Source organism: Hemiscyllium ocellatum, chromosome 22 (genome assembly GCF_020745735.1).
Source record: "Hemiscyllium ocellatum isolate sHemOce1 chromosome 22, sHemOce1.pat.X.cur, whole genome shotgun sequence".
NCBI classification, from domain to species: Eukaryota; Metazoa; Chordata; class Chondrichthyes; order Orectolobiformes; family Hemiscylliidae; genus Hemiscyllium; species Hemiscyllium ocellatum.
In genome coordinates, this window is record NC_083422.1 from 6,597,245 (window position 1) to 6,618,369 (window position 21,125).

Consider the following 21,125-nt stretch of genomic DNA (forward strand, 5'->3'; position numbering starts at 1 on the left):
AATCAACATCCTGGGTGTTACCATTGATCAGAAACTGAACTGGCCCAGCCATATAAATACAATGGCTACAAGAGCAGATCAGAATCCTGTGGTGAGCATCTCACCTCCTGACTCCTCAAAGCCTGTCCACCACCTACAAGTCAGAAGCATGATGGAATATTTTCTACTTGTCTGGATGAGAGCAGTTCCACCAAGAGTCAAGATGCTCAACAGTAATCTAAACTACAAAATCTGCAGCTCTTTTCCAAATAAATCCAGTTTGTGCATTTATCATGATATACAAGTTGGACATTTCAAATTAATAACAGGTCTGTCCTCTCACTTTGAAAATATTGACACAATGAAGAATGAGAAAGTAAGTGAACAGCAGCTCAGGGAAAATTTCCTATTATATTTGATGTCACATTTCATGGTACAGTTACACATGTGGCAGGTTTTCAGTATGTAAAAATGAGATACAATGCATTCTGGTCAACTGTCAGCAAGCTCTCAAAATCGATACGTGGAGATGTCACATTTGAGAACTGTTAAACAAAAGCATAATAGTTTTGAATGAGTAAGATATGAAACTGATTGTTTAACTTAGTTACAGTGAGATTTTCAGCTTGACAATGAAGGGTGAATCCATGAGTGGTGGTTCCTCGATTATGCCAGTTTTATACCCAACCAGCGAGTTAAAAAGCTCCTGCACAAGGCAAGCTCGGGTTGTTGGTTGGGGGTGGTGAATGTCTCTCTTTCACCAGCACACAGACGCCAGGCAGGGTACATAAAGTGACAAGCCACATTTTAGGGACAAAGTCCAGTACAGTATAAATGCTGAGTTACTGATTCCACACAGCTGCACCTCACAAACCACTGACGGTGTGGAATGTTCTTTGCTCAACAAATGGCTGCTCTTCATATGTTCTAACTTAAAAATTGCAAATACGTTTAGGGAAGTATCCGGCTTCCACGGACGAAGATTTCTGTTTCGTTTTCAGCTCCACACAGATACTGTCAAAAACATAATTGCCAGTAATAAACTCACTAATACATTTATTATGGCAACATTAACTTAAAACTATTGAAGTAGATATCTACAATATTACATTTAATTAAGTAAACACTGTCAGCATGCCTATCGTCTCCTATTTGAATTGCCCTACATCTACCAAACTTGACATCTTAGTCCATCTCGTAAACTGCCTTGCTTTGACACCAGTTCCTTTACTATTGCTCCAGGCCCAGAAAGGGCTAACTCTTGGGATGAAGTGTTATCAAGTCTAGCTCACTACCCAATGAGATCTCAAGGAAGCAATCCTCACAATGAAGCTCTCACAGCTGAGCACCAGCCAGGAAGTCCTGAGAGGGGAGACAGCCAAGCCTGGTCCCTCTCAGGTCCAGAGCCCACTGAGGCACTTTTCAATAGGGGTTACAGGATAGTAATCAGCTTCAGTAATCATGGATCATTTCCCCACCATTAATATCACCTACTACGGTTACTCTAGCTGGGATTAGTGATATTAGTTCATACTGAGATATGAACTCACTTCACTGAACACATTTTTAAACCTTGTCTCAACATCTTTTATATGTTCTTGTTCTCTGTTTTCAAGGTCCTTGCGATTTTTTAACAAAAGGGTCTGATAGGTAAGAAAGGTTCTTGCTACAGAAATTCCACAGTGTTAGCCCTATGAAATAAAAGTCTTCCCTGTGCTTTTTAAAAAATGCATTATGCAATGGAAAAGACATAACGAGCAAGGAGCTTAGGGCATAGATACTGTGTTATCAGTGAAATTGAGTTACGTAGCTTTCAACCACAAGTAGACGTGTATTCATGTCATTACAAGTGCAAAATGAAACTATGAACTTTCATCATTGACAAGGCATTTGTAGCCCAGATGATCAAATCCATTAAACCAGCCATAGAGCTTGGGTAGGGCAATTTTACAAATTAACTGTTTCTGATTAAACTTTTGCAAAATGCAAAGCACTCAATTTATTTGCAATAACTGAACACTGTTTTGAACAAACTAATGATCCTTTGAAATATCTAAGATACCTGACAGACAAGAGCATGACAGTACCAGGCCTCAACTGCAATGGAGCAGAAATCCTTAGCTTCCTTTGAAACCAACTGGATGATCAAGCTGCAGACTATCTGGGGTTAATGCAGTCACAGTTCAAGCTGCCAGTGTGGAAAGTCAAGTCACTGGATCCATCTGCCACAGTCAAAGAGCACGTTATTTCTGTATTCACCTTCCACAATGGGTTCACACATCCACCTGCCAGAGTCAGAGTTAGATCACTGGATCCACCTGCCAGTTATGGAGCTGGGTCACTGGATCCACCTGCCAGAGTCAGTTAGATCACTGGATCCACTTTCCAGAGTCAGAGCTGGGTCACTGGATCCACCTGCCAGAGTCAGTTAGATCACTGGATCCAACAGCCAGAGTCAGAGCTGGGTCACTGGATCCACCTGCCTGAGTCAGAGTTAGATCACTGGATCCACCGGCCAGAGTCAGTTAGATCACTGGATCCACCGGCCAGAGTCAGAGCTGGGTCACTGGATCCACCTGACCTGCCAGAGTCAGAGTTAGATCACTGGATCCACCTGCCAAAGGCAGAGCTGGGTCACTAGAAGTACGTGACAGAGTTGGAATGTGGGCAATTTGGTCACTAGGTTCTGCACATCTCCCAAAGAGAAACAGAAATGTAAAACATACAAGAATAAAGTAGCTTTCCTTTCTCTTTAACAGATGTTGCAGACCAATCCTATATTCTGTCTACCTGCCAAACAGATTATGAACAGAGGATCCAAAATGTCTTTGGACAAATGACAGGTAACACTGAAGTCAGTTGGCAACCTGTTGCTGGGTGGTCTCATTCAACTGCAGTTAAATGCTGCAGAATAAACACTTAAATGATAAATATTGCACATTAGATGAGAACCATTAGCAATGCTATTAAAACATAAATCAAACCTAAATGGACCCATATGGAAAGCTATCAAATAGCTATCCAAAACGGATGGTTTGTGAGATAAATTATTCTGGAAGATTTCATCTGAACTAACAATAATTCAAGGTTTAAAGATTTATCTTTTGGTTTTCCTTGCAAATCTTGGAACAATAAGGCATCAGAATTGGACGGCACAATCCAATTCACTTGAAGGGACATTTGAGACTCCAACAGCAAAGGAGTGATAAAATGCCAAGATACATATTGCACTTACAATATTAAGTAATTCTAACCAGAAACATCTTTCTATTAACTGAAAATTGTAGCATTGTTGGGCTCCTTAATACAGGAGTGCAAAACTGAAGCATTTCGGAATATCTGTAAATGGAAAAAACATAGATCCTTAAAAGGTGATCGTGTTAGAAATGACAGATGTCTAAACGGAGAGACTTCAGAGAGCTTAAAGCATGTCCAATACATACAAATCATTATAAGGCTCTCCATTACAATGCAAGGTGCATTAAAAAGAAACTGGAGCTTAAAGCTTCCCAGGCTACAAAGTTATATTTTATGTTAAAACTGATAATTTACTCCAAAAGTCTTGTGAATAAATTCTAACACCAAAATCTTTTGAAAGTGATGATATTCCTCATATAATGCAGCAGCTTTGTACTTGTGACAGCAGGACTCAAAGGCAAAAATACTTGCAAAACTGTACAAGCTGAAATGTAAACAATGGCAATTCATAGTTCCTGTTACCCAACTAATGTTGGGAAGTGAGTAACTGAGGTATTTCTTCAGCTTAAATAAGTCTTTCCTTAATCAGTTAGCATGTTGGCATCTTGAAGATCCAGGCTCATTTAAAACGTACCAATTCAAAGTCTCTGAATTGTTTATATAATCTCCTGCAGAATCTTGTAAAATTTCTCCTTGCAATTCACGGTCCTCATCTGAAAACATTTTTCTTAGGTCCAGTAGATTGTCCTTCCAGTCTAAGTTCTGCTTTGCTAAGCCTCTCATCTTCATGACTGAGTGACGTTCTGTGATCCAACCCCCTGTTAAATTAATGGAAAACATATAAACAATTCAATCACTAACCAAATAGGCCCCTTAAAATGGCAGATGCTGCCTGAACTGCTGTGCTTTTCCAGCACCACTCTAACCTTTAAAATGACTGCTTTGCTACAATAACTTGCATTTATATAGCATCCTTAATGCAGTAAAATGTCCATAGACACATCACAGAAATGTTAACAAACAAATACGATGCAAAGTCCCCTGTGACATAGGCAACCACTATCATTTTACCAGATGATAGGGCTGCTCTCTCAAAAGAGAGAAACAACTGGTTTGACCCAAGGCTCACCACACTTCAGACAAGGGGAGAGATTGAGAAGTAGAATTGGTCCTGGTAACCTCAGGTGGTGCAGGAATTGAACCAATACTATGAATTGTAAATCAGCAGTCCAGCCAACTGATATAAACCGATCCAGGAAACCAACAGATAGGCTTTAAGGAAGGTTTTAGAGAAGTTAGAGGGGGTTAGGGAAAGATTTCTGGAGCTCAAGTCACAAACAGGTGAGGGTAAGGCTATCAGTAGGGAGGCAAAGTAAATCACAGAATGCAAATGGCCACAACTGGAGGAGTTTAGACATCTCAAAGGAGAGCTGGACGATATAGATAACTGAAGGGCAAATCTACTGAGAGATCCAAACACAGGGATGACATTTTAAATTAAGGCATTGCTGGACTGGGAGCCATGGGACATCAACAATCATAGGGCAGTGACAGGTCAACAGAACTTAAGAGAGTCAGGATACATGCTGCCGAATAGGAATGCTGATACCGAATGTACAATAGCATGAATACTTAGACGAAACTTCAATGTCAGGAAACAACTGACTTTTGACACTGAAGAGAAAACCACAAAAATTCAGATTTCAATTATAGAGTCATAGACATGCACAGCACAGAAGCAGACCCTTCAGTCCAACTCATCCATGCTGACCAGATATCCTAACTTAACGTAGTCCCATTTGCCGGCACCCGGCCCATATCCCTCTAAACCCTTCCTATCCCTTTTCCCCATCCATGTCCCTTTTAAATGCTGCAATTGTACCAGCCTCTACCACTTCCTCTGATAGCTTATTCCATACACACACCACCCTCTGTGAGAAAAAGTTGCTCCTCAGGTCCCTTTTATATCTTTCTCACTCTAAACCTATGCCCTCTAGTTCTAGACTTCCTAACTCCAGGGAAAAGGCTTTGTCTATTTATCCTATCCATGCCCCTCAATTTTATAAACCTCTATAAGGTCACCCTTCAGCCTCCGACGCTCCAGGGAAAACAACCCCAGCCTGTTCAGCCTCTCCCTGTAGCTCATATCCCCCAGGCCTGGAAACATCCCTGTAAATCTTTTCTGAACCCTCTCAAGTTTTACAACATCTTTCTGATAGGAAGGAGACCAGAATTGCACGCAATATTCCAACAGTGGCCTAACCAATGTCCTGTACAGACGCAACATGACCTCCCAACTCCTGTACTCAATACTCTGACCAATAAAGGAAAGCATACCAAACGCCTTCTTCACTATCCTATCTACCTGCAACTCCACTTTCAAGGAGCTGTGAACCTGCACTCCAAGATCTCTTTGTAATTAATGCGAAGAAAGTCTTACATGTATTGTTCAAATATTTCACAACTGTAATAAAATATTAAACAGATTTTACGCTTTGTACATAACTGATCAGAGCTCAAATTGTGTTCAAAACTACTACATTTCAGAGCTCAACTTTTTGTACAACAGCAAAAATAAATTCTTCCTTGAACCAATGCAATCAACAAATGAAAAACAGAATCCCACAGGAACAGGCCCTTTGCCAACACATGATGTCGTTCTAAACTAAAACCTTTTGCCTCTCGGTGGTCCATGTCTCTCTGTTCCCTGTCTATTAGTACAGGGCGACTGCTGTATCTGCAGAATCAACTGCGGTTTCAGTTATCCACAGTTAGCCACGGCCCAAAAATATTACATGGAACACTCCAGAACCAGGCACAAGGGGGCTGCCGGGGAGGTATATCTCCCACTTAAATGAAAGGGTTTGCGACTATCCACGGCTTCGGGCATTTGCGGTTGGCCTTGGAAAGTACTGCCCGCAGATACGGTGTGGAGCAGGTACTGTATATCTGTCAAGATGCCTCAAATATTGCTTTGTATCCACCTCCACCACTTCCTCTGGCAGCGCATTTCAGGCATTAACCATCCTCTGTATAAAAAAACTTGCCGCTTACATTCCTTTAAACTTAGCCCCTTTTACCTTCGACCTCCCCTAGTAATTGACATTTCTATCCTGGGAAAAAGATTGTTTCTCCATTCTATCCATGCCTCTCAATTCTGTAAACTTTTATTAGGTCACCTCTCATCTTTCGACACTCAAGTGAAAACAACCAAACAAAGTTTGTCCAATCTTTCCTCATATCTAATATCCTCCAAATCAGGCAATGTCCTGGTACGTTCTTTCTGTACCTGCTACAAAGCTTCCACATCCTTCTGCTAGTGTGGCAACCAGAACTGCACGCAATATTCCAAATGTGGCCTAACTAAAGTTCGATACAGCTGCAACATGACTTGCCAATTTTTAGACTCTATGCCCCAACCAATGAAGGTAAGCATGTTATATATCTCCATAACCACTTTTATCCATTTGTGTTGCCAATTTCAGGGAACTGTGGACCTGCTTGTCCAGATCCCTCCATATGTTAATGCTTCTAAGGATTCTACCATTTATTATATAATTCCTTCTTACATTGATTCATCCAAAACGCATTACCTCAGTAATCCTACCTATATCCTGCTATGTCCTCCGGCAATCCTCCTCACTATCCTTTGCATTGTCTGCATTACCAATTAAGCCACCTACATTTTCCTCAAACAACAGGAGTCTCAGCACTGATCCCTGTGGAACACCACTGGTCACAGGCTTTCATTCACAAAAACCAACTTTCCATCACTATTCTGTCTTTGATAACTCAGCCAGTTCTGTATCAATCTTACCAGCTTACCACAGATCCCATGTGACTTCACCTTTTGTATTAGCCTGCCGTGAGGGACTTTGTTAAAGGCCTTGCTAAAGTCCATATAGACACTGTCTACTGCCCTGCCCTCAATCACCTTTGTCACTTCCTCAAAAAGATTCAAATAAGCATGAGACACGTCCTTCCCCGCACAAAGCCATGCTGCCTAACTCTAATAAGTCTATATTCTTCCAGATGCGAGTAAATCCTATCCCCAAGAACCTTCTTCAATAATTTCTTTACCACTGACATAAGGCTTACCAGCCCACAATTTCACAAATTATCCCTATTGCCCTTCTTAAACAATGGAACAACTTAGGTAATTCCCCTGTCCTCTAGGACCTCTCCTGTGACTAAAGAGGATACAAAGATTTAACACAAGAGACAAGGCCTCAGCAATTGCCTCACCTGCTTTTCTCAGCATCTTGGGAAAGATCTCATCAGGTCCTATGGCTTGTCTTCCTTAATGCTTTTCAAAACACCAACACCTCCTCTTCAGAGGAAAGGTCACTGGACCCAAAACATTACCTCTGCTTTCTCTCCATAGCTGCTGGCAGACCTGAATTTCTCCAGCAATTTCTGTTTTTGTTTAGAATATAATTGTCCTTTAACAATAGTTACCTGTACAGTTTTAGTTATATAGTTTAAAAAACAAGTCACCACTAAGAATATGCATTTATAATACTTGTCAAGTCTACTATGAGTAAACTATCCTGTTTAATTGGTACACAAGATTTGGTATCTAAACTTTTTTGGCATTTGAAAACTTATAAAACAGATCTTAGTATTGTTCCTGCAACTATAAATTTTAACCATCTCAAAATAACTTAAAAATGGACACAGAGTGAAAACCATTTGATGATTTGGGGTAACATTGGCTTTATGGGAAAGGCCAACTTCCAGCAGAGTATTTCTTAAACCATCACAAACATCGCAATAATCACTGGGTGGTCTTGCATTTGAAATTCCACAATCTTTCGTACTGTGTTGAGAAGAAGATGGTCAATCGATTAGATCCCGAGGCAGTGAGAAAAGAAATGTGGAACCAAAGTTACAACAAATAGAAATGCAAACAAAAATGGAACTCACTTTTTTCCTTTTGTCTTCAAGCTTCTGGTAGGTTGGAGTGTGAAGATCTTCTATTGACTCTGCAATTGGTTTATTTAATGTTTCTGGAAGCAGGAGACCCAGGAATCCTGCTGACATCCCAGCAATTCCAAACACTATGAATGGCATTGATGGATTCAACGACTTCTGCAACACAAGAATGCTCACCTCAATGCATGCTTGAACCAATAAGGCTAAGGAAAGACAAGAAAATAGGAACATTCTGAACTACCATTCAGCAAGATCATGGGTGATCTGCAAGCAAACATCTTATCTCTATCTTTACTGTCCATCAACAGTCAAGGGATCTAGCACTCACTGCTATTTGAAGGGAAGATTTCAAACATCTACCATCCTTTCGGCAGGATTCTGACTGGGCTCTCTGGAGTAGACTGGGAACTAGGGATAAGGAATTGGGATGGAAGTCAGGGAAAACAATTAATCAGTCTGCGTGTGGTTTCCCCAATACAGAGGAAATCACAATGAACAGCAATACATATTCTGAACTGTCAGCCATACAAGTAAATCATTGTTACAATCAGGAGAGTTTGGGACTTTGGATATTGAGAGGGGATAAGGTAACACAGCAAGTGCAATGTCTCCTTGCAATTGCATGGAAACCTGTATCTGGGGAGTGGATTATGATGACATGGAAGGAACAGAAGAGAAAATGAGATCTGATGAAATGACACCTTCAGTACTGCTGAGAGTTCCGATGTCCATAACTTACTAAGTTAAGGTTCACTAGATTCCTGTGATAAAAGGATTGGAATGAAACACTATAAATTTGGTCTATATTTCTGGAGTTTAGAAGAATGAGGGGTGATCTAAAATCTGAGCAGGCTTGACGGAATGGACTGTGGGGTTATTTTAGTCTGGTTGGGGAATTGAAAGCACAGGGGAACAGTCTCAGGATGAGAGCTCAGTCATTCAGGACACAGTTGAGATGAAACATATTCACTGAGAGGGGTGCGAATATTTGGAATTTTCTGTCTAGAGGATTATTATATCAATAAAAACAAAGTGCTGGAGATACCCAACAGCTCAGGCAGTATCTGTGCAGTGAGAAACAAAAGTTAATGCTTCAAGTCCAAAGAGATCAACATAGACTTGAAACACTAACTGCTTCCCTCTCCACAGATGCTGCCAGGCTTGTGGAGTTTCTTGGACATTTTACTTTTATTTCAAATCTCCAGCATCCCAGGATCAGAGTTAAACAGCACGGAAACAGATCCTGAGGTCTAACACATCCAAACCAACCAGATATTCAAAATTAATCTGGCCCCATTGCCAGCATTTGACCCATACACCTCTACATCCTTCCTATTCATATACCCAGCCAATGCCTTTTAAATGTTGTAATTGTACCAGTCGTCACCACCTCCTCTGGTGCTCATTCCGTACATGCACCACCCTCTGCATGAAAATGTTACCCTTAACGTCCATTTTAAATCTTTCCCCTCTCACCCTAAAACAATGCCCTCTAGTTTTGGACTCTCCGACCCTGAAAAAAGGCCATGGCTATTCACCCTGTCCATGCTGCAGTATTTTTCTTTCCTTAATACTCCATAATTGATTATATATTCAAGGCTGTGATAGATTGTTGATCTCCCAAGGAATAAAGGGATAATGGGAAGGAGGTGGCTAAATGAAGTCTGGGCAGAAGATCAGCCATGCTTGCACTTGCAATTACCAGACTGATTCCTGGGATGGCTGGAGTGATGCATTAAGAGAGACTGGATTCACTGGAGTTTAGGAGAATGAGGTGGGAGAGGGATCTCATAGAAACCTACAAAACTAACAGAACCAGAGTAAACGCAGGAATAATTCCCTCAACTATAACCAGGGGTTATAGTTTAAGGATACAGGGTAGTCCATTTAGGGCTGAGATGAGGAGAAACTTTATTCAGGAGAGGTGAACTCTCTGCCACAGAAAGTGCTTTTGGCCAAAACACTGAATGTTTTCAAAAACGATGTAAATGCATTTCTTATTGGATAAAGGGATCAAAGAGTATGAGGTAAAAATAGGGGCAGGGTACGAAGTAGGATGATTAGTCATGATCATACAGAATGGGGGAGCAGAATGAAAGGACCAAATGGTCTAGCCCTGCCTGCCCCTATTTTAAATGTTTCAACTGGCCATCTGACCTACTCCTGCTCCTCGTTCTCATGTCACAGCAATCCAGACATTGTCTGCCCCAGGTTACTGTACAATTGAAACATGACTTCTATCCCCTCGTATCCAAATGCTCCAGATATAAACCTTCAACTTTTTAACATTATTTTCTCCATCTGATCATGATATCCTAATGAGTAGTGTATGAGAGCCAACAAGTTTTTCTCATTCAACCCTCTTTAGGTCCAAAGTTGGTGACCTCACATTTGTTTCACATTTAATCCTTTACCTAATCTATCAATTCCTTTGCAATTTTACACTTTCACCAAGATTGCTTACAATTTCTGCACATTTCTCAACATCTGAATCATTAACTAATACACATGTTTGAGACCCCAACATAGATCGCTGCAGAATGCCACTAGTCAAGAGACTGTAATGACATTAGCTTGCCATTATCCCTACTCTATCTCCAGGTGCTCAGCCAAATAGAACATGGAACATTATAGCGCAGTACAATGTTGCAATTGGTACGATGTTGCGCCAACCTGTGAAACCAATATGAAGCCTACCTACCCTACACTATTCCATTATCATCTATTTGTTTATCCAATGATCATTTAAATGCCCTTAAAGTTGGCGAGTCTACCATTGTTACAGGCAAGGTGTTCCACATCCCTGCTACTCTCGGAGTAAAGAAACTAACTCTGACCTCGGATGCTGCCTGACCTGCTGTGCTTTTCCCGCTCCACTCTAATCTAGACTCTGTGTCAGCCTGGTCAATTTCTCTTCCACAATATTGCTTTGTTTAATAAACCACTTGTCAATTTCACCATGATTCTCGTTTGTGGCCTCTAATCCATTGGGCTAAATTTCTCTGGCAATAGCTAAACAGGTCAATAATTTACTTCCAATTCCATGAGCTTTCACTCTAGCTTGTACATTCTGAGGAGAGACTTTAACAAATGTTCCCTGCAAACCTGACATCCACAAACATGAATTTCCACTACTTTGGCACTTTCTGCAAATAATTCAATCAAATTCACTCGCATGACCTACCCTTCATAAACAGTTGGCTTTCTCTGATCAGCTGAAAATGTTTGGATGTTCACTCACTCTAGCTTCAATTACAAACTGCAGAAATTTCCTGACAATAGATGTTATGCAACTTGGTCCATTATTTTGTGGTAAGCCTGTCACCTTTCTTAAACAGTCTGTGAATCGAGATAACTGGACAATTACAGATGTTTTTAACGTTATATGTGACACAGCAATGAAGCAGATGGAACCTAAAAGTGGGCATCCACAATGTGTTAACACGGAAAATGCTGTGTGTTGAGTGAGGACACATGCAAGCTCTTGTTATGATTAAGACCTGCTGATACTAATTGAAGAAAGGTGAGGTTTTTGTGATGTGTCCCTCTCTACTAGGCCACAAGGTCTAAATTCATGACTCAATTGCCCCAGCCCATACGTGTGTCACAGCATGACAAACCAAAAAATCTAATGGTTTTGCAATGCACTGGTAGTGGCTCCATCTCTGGGCCAGAAGGTCAGATACAAATTCCACTTGCCACAGAGGTGTGTCATAACACAGTCAAAAATGTTTGATTGAAAATATTTATAGAATCCAGTTCAGGGTCTTGTGCTGATTGGTAATGCACCAACTTCTGGGCCAGGAGGTCCAGGTTCAAGACCCACCAGCCATGGAATAATGTCATAGTATATCTAGTTAAAACCAATTATAGTAACCAGTTTGGACTGGTCTGTAAACGGACAACATAATCTTCATTTCTGCTGTTCAGATTATTGTGAATAAATCTTTGTGGAAATCTTTGCCCTAGCTTGTTCCCATACCAGATGGATGTTTACATCTTTAACACAAAGTTCTCACCTGTTTCAAGACAAAGGTCATAGCTGAACAATATTGGTTACCAGATCACTTTGAGAGATATAAATGGAAGTAATTCTGATGCTAATGCTTTAAACAGGACATTTTTCAAATAGTTCAACAATGAAATATTGGTGTAACAAAGATCTTTAAAAAATGAATTAAGCCAGAGATCACAAATAAATATTATTTTGCCAGTAAGAATGAAATCCACAAGCTTTTATCAAATAATTGAAGCTTCCTGCCAAACAATGCTAGTCAGGGACAGATCGTTGAGAGGGGAAAGGGCCTTCAGAGATGGTAGCCTAATTAATGAACAACATAGTCAGGAAACTGTGTACTTCTTTAGAAAGAATTAAACATTGAGTGGAAATGATCACAATAAACTAAATCTGCTCTCAAATGTTCAGTATATCAAGGGCCAAAAGTTCCCTCCAGTTAGCAAGTAATTCAAACGATTTGAGACTTCACAACAATTAACTTGTCCTAATTTTAACAGATCTCCAGTAAACAGGAAAACTACATCAGGTGATGCACCTCATGCAAGGTCGATGTCATATATGAATATGAACACAAAGCAAATATTTGCTACTTTCATTTCACATACAGGAAGCCATTATGCCTGCACTTTTTGAAAGAGCCAGCCAACTTATCCCACTCCCTTTCTCTTGCAATCTTGCACGTTTTTCCTTTGTCAGTATTTAGCCAATCCTCTTTTGAAATTTACCTGGGATCTGGTTTCACATTTCAGCAGAGTGTGGAAGACAACCACTCTCTGGAGAACGCACTTAATAATCCCTTTTCTTTTGTTTGTCAGTGTTTCCTTATTATCAATACTTCAGTGGTGGAAACAATTTTTCCTTATCTACACTACTAAAGTCCAACACTTTCATCAAATCACACTTCAATCAATTCGGTGCCAACTTCTTTATAGATTTTCCAATTTTCTGTAATGTTCATCTCTGGTGGCATTCTAGTATGTCTCTTCTGCACCGTCCTTATAGCCATGACATCATCCTGAAAGTATGGGAGCCAGGACTGGGCACAATAGCATGAGTCTACTTATGTTAAAAGGAGTTTCATCTGACTGAGTGTGCACCCTGAAGTGCCACCGTGCAGATTCAAGGAGGCTTCTGCATATATAGAAAAGTTGAAACTAACCAGCGCAGGAACAAATGGTGCCAGAATCCCACCAACTCTGCATGACATTGAGCAGATTCCCAATCCAGCATTCCTGTGTGAAAGAAACCATATCAGATCAAAGCAGGTTTAAAAACTCAACCTCTATAACTACTCACGGTTCAATTATAAATCAGATGGCACTGCCCTTCCCAGAGGCCAAATACCTACAACCTAGAGGCAAGATATCAATTTTGCATCTTTAGGATTTCACGATAGAAATCTGATCAGTAATTCATGTTTCTTACTACAAACGGATACCTGGGTCATATTTCAGACATCTAGACATTAACTTCTAAAGTGAACTAGAAGCAAACTCAACTACCTCAAACAACAAACACATTAAATTGTAAAGTAGAAATGCAGGAATTCAAAATGAGAATGTGTCCCACCATACAAACTCTTACATTCCCTCTTCAAGGACTCAATGTACTTAGAATACTTGAACTGACACCTCCTGCATTACTGCACTCTCAATCTGGCATAATTTAATTCTCTTATCAAGTCCTTCCCACAAACAAAATCAAGAAACTATAAAGATGGGTAGGTCAACCAAAGGGCAATTGGAATGTAACAATCTGGATGAATCGGATTTTGAAAAAGAAGTTTTTACAAATACATTAAGGACAAAAGGGTAACTAAGGAGAGAATAGGGCCCTTCAAAGAACAGCAAGCTGGCCATTATGGGAGCCGCAGAAAATGGGGGAGATATTAAATGAGTATTTTGCATCAGTATTTACTGTGGAAAAGGATATGGAAGATATAGACTGTAGGGAAATACATGGTGACATCTTGCAGGATGTCCATACTACAGAGGAGGAAGTGCTGGATGTTTTGAAATGGGTAAAGGTGGACAAATCCCCAGAACCTGTTTAGGTCTTCCCTAGAACTCTGTGGGAAGCTAGAGAGTGATTGCTGGGCCTCTTGCTGAGATATCTGTGTGATCAATAGTCACAGGTGAGGTGCTGGAAAACTGGAGGTTGGCTAATGTGGTGCCACTGTTTAAGAAGGGTGGCATAAGGACAAGCCAGGGAACGATGCGAGGTGCTGCATTTTGGGAAAGCAAACCTTAGCAGGACTTATATACTTAATGGTAAAGTTCTAGAGTGTGTTGCTGAACAAAGAGACCTTGGAGTGCAGATTCATTGCTCCTTGAAAGTGGAGTCACAGGTAGATAGGATAGTGAAGGCGGCATTTGGTACGCTTTCTTTTATTGGACAGAGTATTGAGTACAAGAGTTGGGAGGTCATGTTGTGGCTGTACAGGACATTGGTTAGGCCACTGTTGGAATATTGCTGGCAATTCTGGTCTCCTTCCTATCGGAAAGATGTTATGAAACTTGAAAGGGTTCAGAAAAGATTTACAAGGATGTTTCCAGGATTGGAGGAGTTGAGCTATAAGGAGAGTTCGTTCTCTGAACAGGGTGGGGCTGTTTTCCCTGGAGCGTCGGAGGCTGAGGGATGACCTCATAGAGGTTTACAAAATTATGAGGGATGTGGATAGGATAAATAGACAAAGTCTTTTCCCTGGGGTCGGGGAGTCCCAAACTAGAGGGCATAGGTTTGGGATGAGAGGGAAAGGTTATAAAAGAGACCTAAGGGGCAACCTTTTCAGACAGAGGGTGGTACATGTATGGAATGAGCTGCCAGAGGAAGTGGTGGAGGCTAGTAAAATTGCAACATTTAAGAGACATTTGGATGGGTATATGAATAGGAAGGGTTTGGAGGGATATGGGCCGGGTGCTGGCCGGCATGGACCGAAGAGCCTGTTTCCATGCTATACATCTCTATGACTCTAAATCGTTCAGTGAAACCTGTCTTACAGAAATTATTGCTTGAAAACTGCTCATAGGAAATGAGGCAAAAATACTCAAGAACCAGAGCATCACATTGGTCAGCTACTTTTATAACTATCAGTTATGCAACTCGTCCCATTTCCTCAGGAGAGCCTGGTTACCTGAACAATTCCTCAGCAAGAAAGTGAAATGCACTTTGCAGCATCAGCTGGAAAGGGTTCCCAGTGGAATCAGTGTGCTTGGGGTAGAAGTTGTTTAAATTTCAGTTTTAGCAAAACAACAATCTCGACACTCTGAGATATCAGTCATAGATAAAAGGAGCTATATAAATGAAAGTTCCTCTTTTCAAATAACAACAGAAAATATGCTAAACTTGTGTTGTCACCATAATAGAATTATATTTACCTGATCACAGTTGGGTAAAGCTCTGCAGTAAAGACATAGACAATATTAAAGGCAGCACTGACAGCTAACTTTCCACACAGTGCTAATGAAGTGACATTCAGCAAGAATCCCATGTCAAAGCCTGCTAAGAAAGAAACATATATTTAGATTATGGGTTAAAAACAGCTTATATGGAGTTAACTCACAAATGAGTCACAGTATCATTGAATGGGTTAAAACAGGTTATATGGAGTTTGGTCACAAATGGGTCGCAATCACTGAATGATCCTGGATGTTGGTTTGTTCGCTGAGCTGGAAGGTTCATTATCCGACACTTCGTCACCATACTAGATAACATCTTCAGTGAATCTCTGGACGAAGCTTCAACCAGAGGCTCACTGAAGATGTTACCTAGTATGGTGATGAAGCATCTGAAAATGAACCTTGCAGCTCAGTGAGCAAACCTACATCCAGAATCTCAACCTGAGTTACAAATCTTCTCAAAACTCACCATCACTGAATGGGTTAAAAAAGGTTATATGGAGTTAGGTCACAAATGGGTCGTAGTATCACTGAACACCCCATTGGCTCAAAAGCCAAATGCTTCGCTCTTGTTCTTATGTTTGACACATGACAGCATGGAAACAGTGGTCTCCTCTACATTGGGCAGATTGGGTGACTGCTTTGTGAAACATCTCTGCTATTTTGTAAAAATGAGTTTCCAGTTGCCTGCCATTTCAAAACAACAGTGTCCCCATGCCAACATATGTCTCAGGCCTGCTGCAGTACTCTGGTAAAGCTCAATGCAAGCTGGAGGAACAACACCTCTACCTCCCACCCATGTTCTTTAAAGGCCTCAGCACTTAATACTGAGTTTAACAATTTCAGAGCTAGAATATCTCCCTCCATTTTTGTTACCCCAGCCCCTCATCCCACGCTCTGTTCTGTATGGGTTGCTCTACACTGATTCAGCACTTTTCTCTCTCTCTCCTGGCTCACCATCAACTATCCTTTAGGCTGCTTCTCCATTTTTCTCTCTCTCTTTCTCTCTGCACCATTTCCACTAAATCAACTCATTTTTCACCTAAATAACACCCCCCCAACTCCAATCTCACTCATCATCAGCACATAGACCACTATTTGCCAAATGCTTTAAGTTTTGACAGGGGTTCAGTGGACTCGAAACGTTCACTGTTATTCTCTCCACAGATGCTGCCAAACCCACTGAGTTTCTCTGATACTTGGTGTTTGTTTCAGATATATTAACCTTCCAACGTCGTACAAAAATACCTTAAAGATCAGGAAGGTACATGAAGAATAATCCATTAGCAATGATCTAAAGAAAAACAGGTCAATTTAATGTTATATTTATCATAAGCATTAAACTACAGAGATTTTGTTTTAAAAGGTCTTCTTACCCAAATGCCTAGGCAAGAACATGGTACTTATGCAGGCAAGCCCTGCAAATAACAGGAATGCTGTCATTGTCTTCCGTCTTCCTGACCTTGGGTTTTGGTTGGAGAGGACAGAATTAGGTGTCATAATAAAATAAGACATCCAATCACATTACATGGAGAAACTCCTGGAATGGCTAGTCATGCCCAGGTTTACAGAATAAAAAACCGAACGAACTGTGGACACTAAGTCAGAACCAAAAACAGAAATTGTTCAAAAAGCTCAGGTCTAGCAGCATCTGAGAAGAGAAATCAGAGTTAACGTTTCAGGCCCTGAGGAGGGTCACCGGATCCGAAATGTTCATGTTTATTTCCCTCCAGATGTTGTCAAACCTGCTGAGCTTTTATAGCAATTTCTGTTTTTGTGCTCATGTTGGCAGAGTTCCATAAAGCAGTTAAACTGGAAACTGCTCTTGTGTACCTGTCCTTGGTACCAGACTTCAAACCACAATTGGTTCAAATAATGCCACATGATACAACACAAAGCCAATCAGATCTGTCTGAACCTTAGACCAAGCATTCAAACCTTTAGATTGTTAAAATCAGTGACATGCTCACTAGGTAGCAGGTTCATCTCTGGCAAAGGATCATGGGCTCCGGTCCTACTCCAGAGACTTGGAGTCCAATTCCAGGCTGACACACAATGGAGTGCTGCACAGTCAAAGATGTCATCTTTCAATGTGATGTTAAGCAAAGGCATCATGTGCCGTCTCAATGAAAAGACCCTATTATATTCTTTCAATGGGGAGCAGGGAAATTCTGCCCTACACTCTGGCCAATATTCAACCCTCTGTAGCAGACTATCTGGGAGTTGTTTCGGGGATCTCCATGTACACAAACTGACAGCAACATTTCTATTGTTAAACATTGCACAAGTATGCAATTACCTGTAAAATGTTTTGGGATGTCCTGAGACATTGAAAGGTACTTTATGTCAATACAATTTCTTCTTTTTCTACTTTAAGTGTTTCAGACAGAGTTATTCTTTGAAAAGGGTAAGCAAAATCATACATAACCTCTTATGTAAAATAAGATGAAGTCACCAATGCCCTACCAGACCATTGGGCTGCTCGCTCATTACAGAGAGACACAACTGGAGGTGGTTCAACCTGAGGGACACCACACCTCAGGCGAGGTTGAGGAGAGTCCTTCATGGTAACTTCAGCTGGTGCAGGAATTGAACGCATGCTATTTGGATCACTCTGTATTGCAAACTAGCCATCTAGCCAACTGAGCTAAACCAACCCCCTCTCTATAATGTACTGAGTGCTTTACACACAAAAGTATTTTGGAGTACTCATTCCATTGAGTATACTCTACAAGATGCTCTTACGATCAATTTATTCTCATTATTTTTATAAAACTGTGAATTTTACTGCCCGCATTTCTCTCTCAGCCACCATCCCTGCAGTTACTGAGATACATTGGCTCCTGGCCCTTCAATGCAACCAAACTAAAATTCTCATCCTTCCAAGGTGTCACCCATCCCTCTTTCTGTTACTTGCTCCAGCCATACAGCCTTCTTCCCCAACAATGCCCCATTCCTCTGACTCCAGCCTTCTGAATCCTCCCCACTAGCTCTACTCAGACCTTGATAAATGTGTCAGCAGGCCCCTGGAACTCTCTCTCTGGAGTTCCCTCCCTCTAACTTCCTATTTCCCTCTCCTTTAAATCTAACTCTGTGCTAAAAACATCAGGGTGTGAAATAATAAAAAATATTACGAGAGAAAGGAAATACTGACATGTTTAACAGCCTTAAAAATGAATAATTCTGCAGACCGAGAAGAAATGTATCCAAGACTGTTAAACGTGTCAAGGGAGGAGATATCAAAAGCCTGGCAGTCATTTTTAAATCCTCTCTAGCCACAGCTGAAGTCCAGAGGACTGGGGAAAAGCTAATGTGGTCCATTATAAAAGCACGGAGGAGGGTACAGACCAGGAACTTACAGGCCAGTCAGTTTAACTTCAGTAATAAGGTAGTGATTAGAAAGAGTTCTGAGGGACAGAATATTTCATTACTTGAACAGACATGGATTAACCAGGATGTCATCAGAGATTTGCTATGGGAAGGTCTTGTTTGACAAATCTGATCAAACCTTTTGAGGTGGTAACCAGGACTGTTAATGATGGTCATCCCTCTTTCATTTAGATGGACTTTAGCAAGCCGTTTGATAAGGTCCCCTCATGAAAGACTGGTCAAGAAAGTAAGAGTCCATCTGATCCAAGGTAAAGCAGCACATTGAATCCAATTGAATCCAAACTTTAATGAGAGACAGGAAGCAGAGAGTGATGATACACGGATGTTTCTGTCACTATTTCCAGTGGGGTTCCACAGTACCCAATGCTGGGCCTCTTGCTGTCTGTGGTGGACATGAATGTACAGGCAATGATCAAAACGTTCATAAATAAAATGAAGATTGGCCAGGCGGTAAATAGTAAGGATAGCTTTAAACTGCAGCAGGGTATCAATGGACTGGTCAGATGAGCAAAGCAGTGGCAAACAGTATTCAACCTGGACATGTGTGAGGCAATACACCTGGGGAGGGCTAACAAGGCAAGGAATGAACACTATGAACACTAAGACAATGGAAAGTACTGAAGATCAGAGAGCCTTTGGTATTCACATCCATAGATCCCTGAAGGTAGCTTAGCAGGTAGATAAGATGAAGAAGAAAGTAATGGAACTCTTGTCTTTATTAGCCAGGTCATAAAATAGGGAGGTTACGCTGGAACTGCATTAAACACTGGTTAGGCCAGAACAGGAATGTAGCTCTGGTCACCACATTATAGGAAGCTGGTGATTACACTAGAGAGTGCGCAGAGATTTACCAGGATATTGCCTGGACTGGAGAGTTTCAGTAATGAAGACAGATTGGGCAGACTGGGCTTGTTGAGAGGAGACCTGACAGAGAGTATAATATGATAATGAGGAGTGCAGGTAGAGAAAGAAGACTAAGATGAGAGTTGAGGAAATTGTTTTAACTCAGAGGTGGAGGGAGTCAGACACTCACTGATTGAAAGTGTGGTTGAGCCAGAACTGCTCCTAACACTTAAGCAGTATTTAGAAATTCACTTGCATTGCTCTAGCTTCATGGGTCAAGATCTGGAAAATGGAATCTCTGTATACAGACCTAGGTTGACAGGCACAACGTTCTCCTCTCACCTTCGACCCATGCCCTCGAGTAGTAGACATTTCTACCCTGAGAAAAAGATTCCAACCATCTACCCTAACCATGTGTCATTCTTTTATAAACTTTTATCAGATCGCCCTTAGGTTCTGACACGCTCGTGAAAACAATCCATATTTGTCTGACTGCTCCTTGCAGCTAATACACTCCAATCCAGACATCATACTGGTCAGCCTCTTTTGCACCCTCTCCAAAGTCACCACAGCTTTTCTATAGCGTGGCAACCAGAACATACAATACTCCAAATGTGGCCCAACTAAAGTCTTCCACAGTTGCAACATAACCTGCCAGCTTTTATACTAAACTGATGGAAGATAAACATGCCATATATCTTTTTTATCACCTTATTCATTTGTGTTGCCACTTCCAGGGAGCTAGGACTTGCCTCCCAAGATCCCTCTGCATTATCAATGCTTCTCAGGGTCCTACCAGTTACTGTATACTTTCCCTTGCATTTGATCTCCCAAAATGTATCACTTCACACTTGCCTGGATTAAACTCCATCTGCCATTTCTCCACCCATTTTTCTAAGTGATCTCTAATTCTGCTGGATGCTTTGATAAGCTTCCTCACTATTCACAAAGCCACCAATTTCCATGTCATCTACAAACGTAACCACACCACCTACATTTTCATCCAAATCATTTATAGGTATTACAGAGGTCTTGTGGAACGCTGCTGGTCACAGACCAATAGTCAGAAAACACTTCTTCACAATTACTCTCTGGCTGCTGTGGTCAAGCCAATTTTATATCCAGCTTGCTGACTCACCATGGATTCCATGTGATTTAATGTTCTGGACCAGCTTAAGTCCATAAAGACAACATCCAGTGCCCTGCCCTCATCAATCATCTTCACAATTTCCACAAAAAAGTTAAATTTGAGGGACAAGACTTTCAGCACATAAAGCCTGTCTATCCCTTATAAGTCCAATATTTTTTCAAATGTGCGTAAATTCTGTCCCTAAGAATCTTCTCCAATAATTTTCCTACAGCTG

General features: G+C 41.0%; 1 protein-coding gene across 1 annotated transcript in view; it reads right to left on the reverse strand.

The window, feature by feature from the left end:
- Positions 1-393: 393 nt before the first annotated feature.
- Positions 394-21,125, reverse strand: part of slc22a15 (solute carrier family 22 member 15) — an 80,757-nt gene continuing 60,025 nt past the window's right edge. The window contains exons 8-12 of the mRNA XM_060841850.1: positions 16,905-16,990; positions 15,508-15,631; positions 13,290-13,362; positions 8,104-8,268; positions 394-3,995 (exon numbers count right to left, since the gene is read on the reverse strand). Of these exons, the coding sequence (XP_060697833.1) occupies positions 3,963-3,995; positions 8,104-8,268; positions 13,290-13,362; positions 15,508-15,631; positions 16,905-16,990 (481 nt within the window). The 3' untranslated portion in view covers positions 394-3,962. The remainder of the gene's footprint in view (positions 3,996-8,103; positions 8,269-13,289; positions 13,363-15,507; positions 15,632-16,904; positions 16,991-21,125) is intronic.